Raw genomic sequence first — 13,028 nt, forward strand, 5'->3', positions numbered from 1 at the left:
AACCACTGATGACCTGGAAACACAGTGTGGCTCTGAGCTCATGAAAAAGGAAAATTGCAAAACAGAGGATTAAAACAGAGTATTAAATTTAACTACATCTTTATTGAATTGTGCATATTCCATTGTATAATGCTCTATATTGGGTACTCTATAATGTAGTATTTCTTTTGTCTTCTCTCATGCTTAAAAAAGTATATTTATACATATATTTATATATATTTATAATATGGCAAAGCTCCCCCCAACCTGACACTATCAGTCTAAAAGAGCTTTGTTTTTTTTTTTTTTTCTGTTTGGAAAGGGAAGAAGAGGGGAGGCAATCCCATTGAAAGATAAAATGTGCAATCTTCTTTTTAAAGCAGTAAACATGAATGTATTTACAGCACTCAGCACAAGTTTGCTGCACAGACAAATCATCATTGCAATGACACTTCTTACACTTGCATCTCCAGTATTATACAGAATATTCCCAGTGACTGGTAACAATTAGTGTAAGCTATAAACCAAACTGCTGCTCCAGTTCATTTCTGGTCCACTGCAGTCCACTAGGAGGCCTACGATTTCCAATTAAAACCTATGACAAAACATTTAGTTTTTCTTTTAGAAGTACAAACATTATTGTGCTGCACCAAATCAGCCAGCAGGGTGCCATGGGCACAGCTTTGTTTGCCAAACTGTCCCTTGCAAGTGTGTACCCAGTTCCCAGTGTCGGTTAAAGGCAAGGGACACACAACATCTAAGAGTGGCCCCCTGTTGTCTCACCAGACATGTGCTAGAGATCAGCAGTAAGAGACCCCTGGCAACAAGAGACTGGTATACACCCATCTGCATACCTGGAATTTAGCTCAGAATGCATCTTTGGCATCTTGGGAAAGCTGGAAGGAAATTATTTTCCACTGTAACAACTGGTAGAGTTTCAAAATCTCCTAAAAGACAAGCTGCCTTCAAGCATTTTAAATAAGGGGGTGTAGTGTCCACAATCTGTTACTGAAGGTCCTTCTCATTCATTTCTACAGCACTAGTTCCTGTTCCTTCAAGTCTTCTACCTTCTCTACCTCCCCTATACCCAAGATCCACCTGCTGAGCAGAGAGCTCACTGAGTCCTTGCCCCACCGACTGCCTCAGAGCACCCAGTGATCATCACCCAAGTCACTCTTTTCTCCGGGGTTGGTTAGTAGCAATTAATTAGCCTGTGTTCTTAGTGTCTTAAACTTCTCACAACTAGACCAAGCCTGTGTCACAGTATTAGTGAGTGCTGCCCCTGCAACAACAAAACCCTGTTGGTTTTTTTTTTTTTTTGCCCCTTCATGGGCATATTTTAATTAATTGAAGGAAAGAAAGTTCAGAAAGGAAAATTACTCTGCTTAGACAAACTCAGAATTCCAAAATAATGCTTAAAACCCCATCAGCATGTGGCAAAAAAAAAAAAAAAAAAAAATCAAAGAGAAACTATCCCTTGTAGTGTTAAAATCCTCTCTGGTCTGGAGTCTGTCCCAGTGGTGCAAGGGAATAAATGCAGAGCTCGACACCAGGTGCCACAAATGGTCCCCAAAGCAGTAAGACTCACCTGCAGCTGAGCAGCACTGTGTGACTGAGTAGGTAATCTACACCTTAGTAATGCTATAAGGAAAAAAAACCCAGCACAACAACCAAACTCCCATGTTCTGGCTTCATCCTCACTACCTTCTGCCAGGAATTCATACTGCTTTTCTGGAGTGCAACTGATTTTAACATGACACTAGTTTAAATAATACTCATATTAGGACCCACTTATAATCTTATTTTGAATAAGAAACAAATTTACCTGCAATAGTACCACTGTAGCAAAACAATTTGGTTCTATGCTGTTTTCTGTAAAAAACAGAAAATTTCTTTTTGCCCTTCTGCTGTTGAAATGGCACTTTTGGTTCCTTAAACTGTGGAAAAAAAAATTTAAGTGAGAGGAAGACTGGCCACACTTTATCTCTGAGCTGATATGATTTATCTGGTTGCCTAAGGACACAGGAAGAAGGAATTAGAAAACCTATAAATGTGCAAGCCCAGAACAGTAAATGTTAAAATGCACTTGTTGAAAAAACTGCTTCCTCTCCCCTCAGACCTGAAACCAAAGAATCCAGGTACCAGCACTTTGTTTCCTTGACGTGTCCCTCACTGTTGCCCTGCAGACAAGTGCAGAGTAAGCTCAGGAGAGGAGCTCTTTGGCTTTGAGGTCATCACCAAGTCAGAGCAGTCAGGGGTGGTTTGCCACAGGAGAAAACCACTGTGCAGGGTGAAGCAGGAAACTTCCTCTTCCAAAGAATATAAGAGAATGATTCAGACACTTGTGCCTAACTTCCTATCCCAGCTTCAGATGTTAAAAGACTAAACGGCCCCAAGCATGGCCACCTGAAACATGTTACCTATGGTTTGTTTAGATCCTGTGGTTTCTTTTAGTTTTAAAAGTAATTTCTCATCGAAGCTTAGTGCTGCTAGAAGAGCCTAATTTTCCCTTTCAAAGCAACTCCCCAGCACCTGAATGGTGATGTAAGCATCTGAGAATAGCTCCCTGCTTTCTACACCTGGGCTGTGGGCACAGACACCTGGCTGAGCTGGGCTTTGCTACTCAGAGGTGGATGCTACCTATGCTGCAGAGCAGAGGGGAAATGGAGACTGAATGAGGAAAAGAGTAACGAACACAGCTGAGCCCTCACAGATGCCCTTGCAGCAGCAGGGTCCCCTGACAGCCACCTTAACAAGTGGCCACCCTGTGCTCTGCTTCATGAAATACAACTCCAGCTGTATTTTGAGATCAAAGCACTTTTGTGTCTGGAGTATGAACACTCAGCCTTCACATGCCCATTTTAGAACTGCCAAAAGTATTAATGCCCATATTTGTAGCAGGAAGCCTCTTCCTGGGTGTCTGAAATCCAGCCCCTTAATTTTCTTATTTAATAAATATTATGGTGCAATTATGAGATGACTGCACATGGGGGAAAACAACTTACTTGCAAAATAAGGTGTAAATATTCACTGTCACAAAATCAGTAAATACACTGGAAAAGCAAGTTACAATGCAGGGTATGTCATAACCTGAAAAGGCAATCGGGTTGTCTGAAGCACACTGTAGGCAAATTTCCATGCTCAGCTGAGAGAAAACAAGCAGCATCACTCACTGGATCACCACTGCCTTAGGAAGGAAACCCTAACTAGAAGCAATACAGGTGCCACCAAAAAGGGTGCCACCTTTGCAGACATTCATTCTTTTTGCTGCAGACTTCAGAGCTGCACAACTGTCTCCCAGCACCTGTGGGCAGCCTGCAGCCTGCAAGGATTAATTGTCTAGGGAGAGATACCAGGGAAATAAATGTGGTCACAGGAAAAAGGGAACAAAGCTGAAATGCCTCTGAAGAAACTGCACTCAGAACATCGATGTGCCGAGTCCAAAGCCCAGAGGTACCCGCACTGAATGAGCTACAGTAAAAGGGCTGGAACTGACACACACCAGTGAGGCTGTCTTGGGAAAAGAAAAGCAGATGGGGCAAGCAGAATTCTCTGACTGCTCTCACCTGGGAGCACATGTTGCCAGGAGCAGGAGAATGTGCCCACCTCCCCATCATGGCTATGGGCACAGCAGTTACAGCTGCAGCGAGCACCTTTTGCCCTCTGGTGTGTCTGAGCCCCAGGAGCTGCACACAGGACACAGCAGCAGGAGGAGCAATGTGAAAATTACAGCACCCATGAACTGCAGTATAGCTTAACAACCCTCCTGTGAAGTTAGTCACCAGCTACACTGAGCATGCTTAAAATAACAATGCAAATGCTTTTAAGGACACTTTGTAAGCACAAAAATAGTAGAAACAAAACTTGGTGAACAATTTGAAAGATACAAAAAAGTGCCTTTCCATAGCAGTGCTTTAAAAATGCACATAATGGTATATACTCTTATTGCTCAAAAAATCTAGTCTGAAATATTAAAACAATTTCCAGAGGTGCTGAAACAGATTTTAAAAAAATCATATGAAACAGTTCAGCAGAGACAGCACCACTAATTTTTCTCTTCTCATGATGCACCTATTTAAAACTATATAGTTATAGATGTGTAATTTTCCAGCTCAAATTAGCAAAACTTCTTTTCCTATTCATAAAATATTCACAAAGACAATTATTTCATTATTTGGACTTTAGAAAAAAAAGTCAATTAAAAAATGGAATGGGGGACACTGTCACAATATTTCTTAAATGTATCATCTTGAATTACTTTAATGAAAGGTTAGTTTATATTGGTTTTACACATGTGAAGATACTGCCAGGTCAAGCTGCTGTCTTTGCTTCATTCTTTGGGAAAAAGAAAGCATTTGAAGTTTGGTTTTGGAGAAAAAGTAGGCAAACAGTGAAATTATTTGCCCTCTGAGCCTGTTGATACTACGTATTGACAATATCCCCATGCTGATGGGGGTAGTTACAGTCCAAGTATTTTAGTTGTTTTACAAAGGCTGTGTCCCACCACCCGGCAAGGAATGTGCAATGATACATAGGACCACTTACACTGCCTTATCACAAGGTCTGAACATGTGGGTAAGACTGTACAATCAAGCTACTGAAGTAGCTACCGAAGAAAAAGGACTGTCATTCATGCTTGATGTGGTGACCGACTGTGAATCGGTGACTAACAAAAACCAAGCAAACCAACAGTCTACTGTCTAATCATACGGGCCCTTAGATGAAATTCTTAGCAAATGTTATTGCCTCTTTAAGGTTGTTTTTTTTCCAGTCTTCTTCCTCGACTGCTAGAAGTGCAACTTTGCAATACAGGTTAATGCACTGGTCACAGTCTCTGGCAGGCCAAAGAAAAGAGAATTCTTACTCTCCTTGTCCTGAAATTGCTGCTCCCTTCTCTCTCTCCAGAAGGGAAATTTTCCCAACAATTTCCAATCAATGACAACACTTTCTTCACACATTTCCAGACACTTGTTTTTGTGAAGACACTACATCTTACCAGGCCCAGAGCAGGTGAGACTGGACGCTGTGCATGCCTGTGTGAGCACACAGCACTTTCTACAGAAACCTACCTGTTCATTCAGGGTAAGAGTTACGCGGACAGCTCACGGATCGGCGTGGGTCAGCCTTGGGGGTTGGCAGGATTTTCAATTGCAGGAGTCCTGGCAGCTTTCAGAAGGGGTTAACACAAATATATTCATCTTGAGCCATAGAAACAAATGATGGAGCCTATTATCAGTTAGAATGCATAATGGTTTGGAATAATATATATTTATCCTATTTAACTGCATGGACAAGTAAGTTTGAAATAATTTCTATCAGTGTATATTTTTAAACTATTTGAAAGGAGGGGGAGGCTCTTTATAGTATAAATATATTTCACTCCAGCCCACTATATATAAAATCTATTTCTTTCCTCTGAACATACTCATTTTCAGTAGTATTATGACCAGAATGTTTTGGTATGTTGCATCTGTACTTTTCAATCAATGGACAACATACAGTTACCAGCCGAACACCTCAGCTTTGCAGAATTTACCCACCACAAACTGCTGAGAAGTTTGTGGGTTTGGGTTTTTATTTCCTTTCTTTAAAGTGCCCCCTACATCTCCATCTTTATGGTAAGATTTGACCAGTTAGAGTCCGATTCCAGATAATATACTGACTGAAACAATAAATACGGTTCTACAAAAACATTCTGGTTATCTTCTATAATTGCGACGAAATATATCACAATATATTATATACCTACACTTATTATACATGCACAAACATGTCTCACGTGGACAGACACTACAAAAAAATTATCTCCCTCCCCCTCCCCTAAATGCAGAAAAAGTAAGAAAACAGGGGTTTGGTCCAATCTATAAGAAGGGTAAAAGAAACTGAAAGAATGAAGCCAACACCTCTCTACCCACTTTTCCCAATAAAGTATCAACACCCCTAAGCCCATCTTTCTTAATCTAGCCATGAAAGGGGAATGTCTTTACATTTAGCCACAGCTGCAGTTTGAGATCACCTCTTTTAATGGGGCTATCATCCACATCCCCACATCCTCTCCACATGCACGGGATCATGGGCTGGCCAATCAGAGCAGCCCACAAGTCACGGAGAGCACTGGATCTGGGGACTGACTACCAGTCCCGTGACAGCTTGGTGTTCTGATCCCTTTTGGGGGGCGCGGGGGGCGGCCCCCTCCGTAACGTTGCATAGCCAGATATATGACTGCCCCCAAAGCTGCTGGTCTTCTGCTGGTCAGCCAGCAGCTCTGGCGGGGGCGGAGGCAGGGCCATGTCGTCCATGGTGGCTGTGGGCTCCGTTCTGGACATGCGGGCGGAGGAGAGCGAGCCGTGCCGGGTGATGGATTTCCGCTGCAGCGTCCGGTTGAGGTCTGCCAGGAATCCCGGCTGAACGCTAAGGCTGGACTTGGGTGAGGTGGGCACTTGTGGGCCAGCTGACCCCGGGGGCTCCGCAACCTCCGCCTGTGTCAGTCGGGTGCTGTCGTTCCGCTTGGGCCGTGTGGGTGGTGGCGCTTTCTTCACAGATGGTTTTGACCACGCCTGTGGCTGGGGATTGACAACAGCGACTTTTGGGGAGGTGCTGCCTGAAAACACAGACGGAATTTCTACTGGAGGGGGAGGCAGATCTATTTCAGGGGGTGGTGGTGGGAAGTCTGAATCGGATGGTGGTGAAGGGAATTCAACCACAGGTTCCTTTCCAGACACACTCGGAGCAGAAGCCTTGGCTGGCATTCCCCCTTGTGGAAGGACAATGGGCAGGCTCACACCAGAAAGGTTGAGCTTTCCTGGCTTTGGAGGCGCTGGAGGAGGCGATGACTCCTTGGAAGGAGATCCTGACGGCTCGGGGGAGTGTGCAAATTTGCTGACAAGGCGGTCCACTGAAGGCCTCTTGGACTCATGGTACTCAGCGGAGCTTGTGGACTTGATGCTGGAGTTGCGTTGAGGTGTTGGAGGTGGTTTCTTCCCTCCGGGGCTCGATGTCTTGCCGGCCTTTTTTACTGGAGACCCTGATTTGTCAGGCGGGGGAGAACCTGCAGAGGAAGCTGGGGAAGGAGGTGGAGGAGGGAACACTAAACTGCTCTCTGGTGGAGGAGGGGGGAAATCTGGTGAAGGAGCAGCAGCAGGCTGCCATTTGGGCTTTGCCTTCACTGCTGGAGGCGACTGTGGAGCCACACTCAGCGGAAGGGGTTTCAGAGGCTGGGGCTCGGTGGCAGGTGGCGTGGGAGGAGGGGGGAACTGGCTGACTATCTGCTTCACCACCGATGGCACTGGGGACTGAGGGGATGGAGGAGGCTTTACTGAGAAACTCTGCTGCTTTGGGAATGTTGCAGGGGGAGTGGGGCCAGGAGGGGCCGGGGGCAGAGGAGGCACCTGGGGAGAAGTGATACTTGGTTGTTTCTTTATTGCAAGGGGCAAGGCTGCAGTCACAGGGGGAGTGACATGTGTGACCCCTGGTGATGCTGCCTTCCCGCTAGGCTGAGGGGGCAGAGCTGCCATGACAGGCTTTGGGGGTGCCTGGGGTGGCGGTGGGGCAGGCACAGGAGGAGGCGGCGGTGGCAACGAGGAGGCAACAGCGGCCTGGCTTATATTTGGTTGGACCTGATGTATCTTGGGGGGCGGCGGTGGTGGAGTGAACTGCGGCACGGAGGGGGCACAAGGTGCCGGCTTCAGCTGTGCCATGGCCGAGCCCGGTGTGGGGGGCGGCGGCGGGGGCGGGGGGGGCGGCATGACCCCGTTGGGGGGCACCAGGATCTGAGGCTTTGCCGAGGGCGGGGGCGGCGGCGGAGGCTGCTGTGCAGCAGGGGCTTTGGAAAAAGGGCCGCCGTGCTGGGCCGCGTTCTGCAGCCGCGTGATGGTGCTGTACTTGACGAACATGGTGGCGGGCGAGCCCGCGGACGGGGCGGCCTGGCTGGGCAGGGGCGGGGGCGGAGGGGGCGGCGGCGGCGGGGGCGGAGGGGGCGGCGGCGGGGGCGGTGGCAGCGGCGGGGACGGCTGCGACGCCGTGTAGGGCGTCACCGCTTTCGGCTGCGGGGACACGGGGGCTGCGACAGACACGAAGGGCCGGCCTGCAGGCTCCACTCGGGCCTATGGGGAAGGGATTTTTAGTGAAAGTGGAAAGGGAGAAAAAGAAGAGAGAGGGAAGGAGGGAGAGAGAAAGAGACAAAGAGATTATAAAGTGAAGGTCTAAATGTGCCCAACATTAAAAATTAAGTGGCAGATTACAGCATGCAAGAATTATTAGCAAAACACTGGAGCAAGAGACAATTCCATACACTGACAAGCCGGGACCATGCAAGGGGATGGGGCAGGCCGGGAGGAGAGCCGGCAAAAATCAGCGGAGCCAGTTTTGCTCCAAGCAAAGCTGCTGTCAGAGGGAAAATACACCAGCAGCCTTGTTACTGCCCTGGGGCAGGCAGCGGGACCCAGTGAGAATTACCGGCCTGCTTTGGGCAAGCGTAGTGACCCAAACATAGCCCCCCAGAGCAGCCCAGGCCGTGACAGAGGCAGAGCCAGAGGCTCTGTAGACATCTCAGCGCAGTATGACTGGAATCAAACCACACACAGTCTCCCAGAGCATGTCAAATCCTTACATCTGTTAGTTCAGGCCTTACACTGTTCAGTGTTACAAAATGCAGAAATCCTGAACTGCTCTAAAACACATTGAGAGCAAGCTCTGCAGGAATAGTACTGAGATTATTTTTCCTTCACATGCTCTACTATCCATGACTGGCAAGGAAAAAATAAGGAAGAAGAAGAACCAAGTTTTCCTAGAAAATTTCCCCAGAAGGAAATGTTTAGACATCTGCAAAACAAAGTAAACTTGGGAAAGTTACACATGCAACTCATATGTTAAACAGAAAAAATAAGGAAAAACAGAGAAAAGCTGACTAATGGAAGGATCAATGGGAAAGCAGCAGGCAGTGTTTTAGTCTACTCGTGTTGTGCTCAAGTTGTTTCTCAAAAACTGTAAGCCTACATTCCTCTTAAAAATTAAAACAACAATTGCATTACTCAAATTTATAAACATCCTCCTAATACAAAGTGTTTTGGCTACAAGCCAAGTTGTGAATTTCACAGTGCACAGCAAAGAAACATGCATTAGAAATATACCACCACCATAGTGACTGACCACACTGGGTACCTATACCTTATTAGTAGATACTTTGCAATGAGTAAGCCCAATTATGCTCATCTGCACGGGAAGAGCACATTTGCATATTGCTTTGTTCTAAGCACAGGTGTGCAGTGTCTGCATGTGCAGAACTCCATCAGAAGGATTAGAGTCAGAAGCAATAAACAGCGATTTTACAACAAACATGGGGTGTGCCTCTGCCTGTCACATTTGGTCTGGAACTAAATCAAGGTGTTCACATTACAAAACAGAAATCTTGATCTCTTGCAAGTGTTAGTCTGTAAATTATCATTCTCCCAATCACCCAGGTTAATGAATTTTCAATTAGCACCACCTGACCTTAATTGTGCCCTGTTTAAGGCACCATGGGTGTGCTGCCCTTAGTTGTGCTGAGCTTCACTTTTGACACCTGAGACAGCAAAAGGCAACAGGAAAAATAAAGGCGGCATAAAACAGAGAGAGAGGGAGCTGAAGGCATAACAGAATAGCTATTCCTGAATGGCAAGACCTTGGGGAATCTTGAATTTGTCCCTTAAAGCAGACACAGCAGGTATGCATTTGGGTACTTGTAGCATAACATTTGAAATAAGGTGTTAAAAATCTAACAAGCAAATGAGACTCAATGAGCTCTTCACTGCCCAACTGGGAACAAATGAAATATAGTATTCTTTGGGCAAAGAGGAATCTTTCAAAATATGAAGCAGATGGATTATCTGCATTTTGGGAAAAGTTTTTCTTAATCTTACATATATTTGAAAGACAGTGGTGTATATTTTATACCCATTGAAGACAGTCATCTTCACAGTGAACAAATTAAACACTCAGGACAGAGAAAAGACTATAGGGCATCTCAGGAGGGGGAGCCCCTCCCATCTCCACAGAATCAAATTAATTTCAACATCCAGAAACATAGTCTGTGATACTTTCTTTACAGAAGAACCTTGAGAGAGATTCATTTGTCCTTTTTTTTGTCCTTATAATTATGTGATGTCCTTCTGTGTATCTTGACAAATTACTTGTTGCACACTGGCAATTCCTATTTGTGACATGCATCTTCATGACTATTTGGAACTCTTAAAAAATACTATAAAAACAGCTATCTCTTTTTATATAATCTGTGCTTTTTTTAGCTATTTTTTCCCGAGAAAACAAACTTTTGCAATTGAACTGTCTGCCATCTCTTTTCCCATGCTTTTGGCCTGGTTACCAAAATTAGGTCAAATATGACAGATCTCTAGCAATTTCAGTATGTTTTCGACTTCAAGAAATTATTGGGAAGTTACGGGTAAATGAGGGCAAAGTGGTCAGAACTCACCCATGATTAATTTGCTGAGGCACCAGTACAACACCCTGGCTGGAAAGCACACCAATGCCATCTGCCTGCTGAGACACAGCAGGCTCTGTGTTCTGCCCTGCCTGCCCAGGGGAAGGAGCCAAGGCTGCCAAGGTGGGAGAGAGGTGTTGCACAAGGGGAAGGGACATGCAGGCAAGTTCTGCCACTTGGCAGCAACCTGCCCACACGGACTTCTTAAGCCAGCTTTGACACCAAAGCACTGTAGCAAAGCTGCCTCTGAGGTAAATGGAGACTAAACTGACTAAAAGCACATCTCAGTATCACTGGTAACACCTTCCCATGTAAATTACAATTCTTGAACACTGCTGTTGCCTTTCTTGCCACACAGTTTAACATTTTTCACTGCCAGTCTGATTTCCTGGTTATTCAAGTTCCCTGGGCCAGATTTACACTGTAGTTTCACTGAAATTCACTCAATTGTTTAAACACAGCTTCTGTAAGTTTACACAGTTCATTTAATTTGGATTCTTTGGAAGTTTTAGGGCAACCCATTTACCTGTGTTATGCATAAGGTGAAGAAATATACCTTTTCTTGGATTTGCAGAAAGGAATTCAAATTGATGAAATATTGATACATGTATAGCTTCCTCAATGCAGGATGCATTCTGAATATTTTATTTTTACCATGGCTTTAACCATGTAGCTTAAAAATTTTTGGAGTTTAAATAAGCAATTGCCAGCAGCACTACACACTTGATAAAGAACAATAGTAACCCCAAGATAGTGAACTTCAAACCTTTGCTTAAAATCTCACAGCAAGTATATGTAGCAGCAGGATTTACACTGAACCCAAAACCTGAGGAAACAGTAACATTATCGTTCTTACAGCAGTACTTTTTCACCACTGTCGGACACCTGCTAGCAAATGCTCCATCTCGTGCAGCTCACTCCTGCAGAAATGATGCATCCTATACCCACACAGAAGCCATCTGCTGATGGACATGCACCATGTGTTGCACTCATGCAGTAAGAAAACTTGGACCACAACTTAGCAAGCTACATCCCTGGACTGAGTACCACATTACTATTAGAATCAGACAACTTCCAAGCCAGCAGGCACTGAACAACAGTTACGAATCCCAAAGGATGCAGCCATGTCATTTTTCACACCGTCATATGCTTTCTCATTTGAAAAGGAGATGTGTTATCTTATTTTTAGTTATTTATCTGAAGCACCAGTGCCAGGTATATTGGCCTGTGGCTTTGGTTTTAAAAAGCTTCCTTCTCTAGCTTGAACCTGAGGTCTGGGGAAGATTCAGAACTGACAGAAGTAATGACAGCTTCTCATAGTGCACTTCTACACGTAGCTGCTACAGTTAATGACATCAAGGCTGTTCAGGAACCTAGAGATTCCTTCAAACCTGACAACAAACAGCTTCAGCAGAATTTCTCCTGTGCATGCAAATTTTCCCCAGGAACTACAACAGTTAACCACAGAAAGAACAGAAAACTAACCACCACACAGAAAACTAACCACAACAGACCTGAGCCCCAGCCTCGGTGGGTTAAAGTCTTCTGTAACTCTCTACCAGCAACAGGAGATACTTGATCTGCCTTAATCCACAACTGCTGACAATGTCAGTATTTTTGTTTTGATCATGTCTGAGGTTACTGGTTCCATTCCCACCTAACAGAACACTTTTGAGTAAAAACTACTGAAGTATTTCAAAACATATATACCTGCTTTCAGGCCCCAGTTATTCACATCTTTACAAAGGAAAGATGTGGCTACTTAACTGGAGAAAGATCTTAGTGAAAGAATGTCATTCAACTTGTTAACAGCTTATCTTTTTATTTTGTCTTCATTCAACATTAGTAAATAGGACTCTGTGAGAGGGGCTGTATAATGCCTTCAAAGAACAAAAAGCTTCTATGCACACAAATAAAAGAAAGAACAGAAAGTTGCAGGGCTTAATTACCTGAAAAAGTGAATCCTAAAAAACAATTATATAGCAGTGTAAATTAACCACGTAAAACAGAGAAGAAATGCCACTCAAGACAGAGGTGGAAGAGGTACAACACTGTCTCATACATTGTGTTGGGCGCTGGTTCTCAAATTAAAGTCTTCTTGTTACCTTGCTGGATTCCTCCAGTTGAGTGCCTCGTTTCCAGGCCTCAGAGAACATGGAGCTGACAATGCTTTGGGAACGGACATGGCCAGCTGTCTGGGTGTCAGAAACTCCACTATCAGACTGATTAGAATGATTTGATTGAGATTCTGTTCAGAAAAAAAGTTAAGGAACAGTTAGCATATGTTTTTTAATGTAAGAGTAATGTCAATACAATTCAACTTTGTTAAACATGTCCCCAGAGGCCACTGCTCCCAGTAAAAACTGTGTAAGCTCTAGCTCACATCCAGGCCATTACAACAGATGCCTGGTATCAACCAAACGTGAAGCTGCACAAGGATAAGAGTATGTCAGATATTTCAAAGTAAAATCACTGGCAGCTGTGTGGGTTCTGAACCATGCCACATCCCTGCACTTTGGGAAAAGCCCCATTTCATGCAGTGCATGCAGCCTGCTCTCTTCAGCACTCCCTCCCA

General features: G+C 44.8%; 1 protein-coding gene across 3 annotated transcripts in view; it reads right to left on the reverse strand.

Annotated features, from left to right (window-relative positions):
- Positions 1-82: 82 nt before the first annotated feature.
- RAPH1 (Ras association (RalGDS/AF-6) and pleckstrin homology domains 1) overlaps positions 83-13,028 on the reverse strand; it is a 79,082-nt gene continuing 66,136 nt past the window's right edge. For 2 of the 3 annotated variants that reach the window (XM_063162290.1, XM_063162292.1), the window contains exons 13-14: positions 12,559-12,701; positions 83-8,081 (exon numbers count right to left, since the gene is read on the reverse strand). In XM_063162290.1, the coding sequence (XP_063018360.1) occupies positions 6,111-8,081; positions 12,559-12,701 (2,114 nt within the window). In that variant the 3' untranslated portion in view covers positions 83-6,110. Of the gene's footprint in view, positions 8,082-9,468; positions 9,539-12,558; positions 12,702-13,028 lie in introns of all 3 variants that reach the window. The other variant, XM_063162293.1, reaches the window with a different exon arrangement.

Source organism: Melospiza melodia, chromosome 8 (assembly GCF_035770615.1).
Source record: "Melospiza melodia melodia isolate bMelMel2 chromosome 8, bMelMel2.pri, whole genome shotgun sequence".
NCBI classification, from domain to species: domain Eukaryota; kingdom Metazoa; phylum Chordata; class Aves; order Passeriformes; family Passerellidae; genus Melospiza; species Melospiza melodia.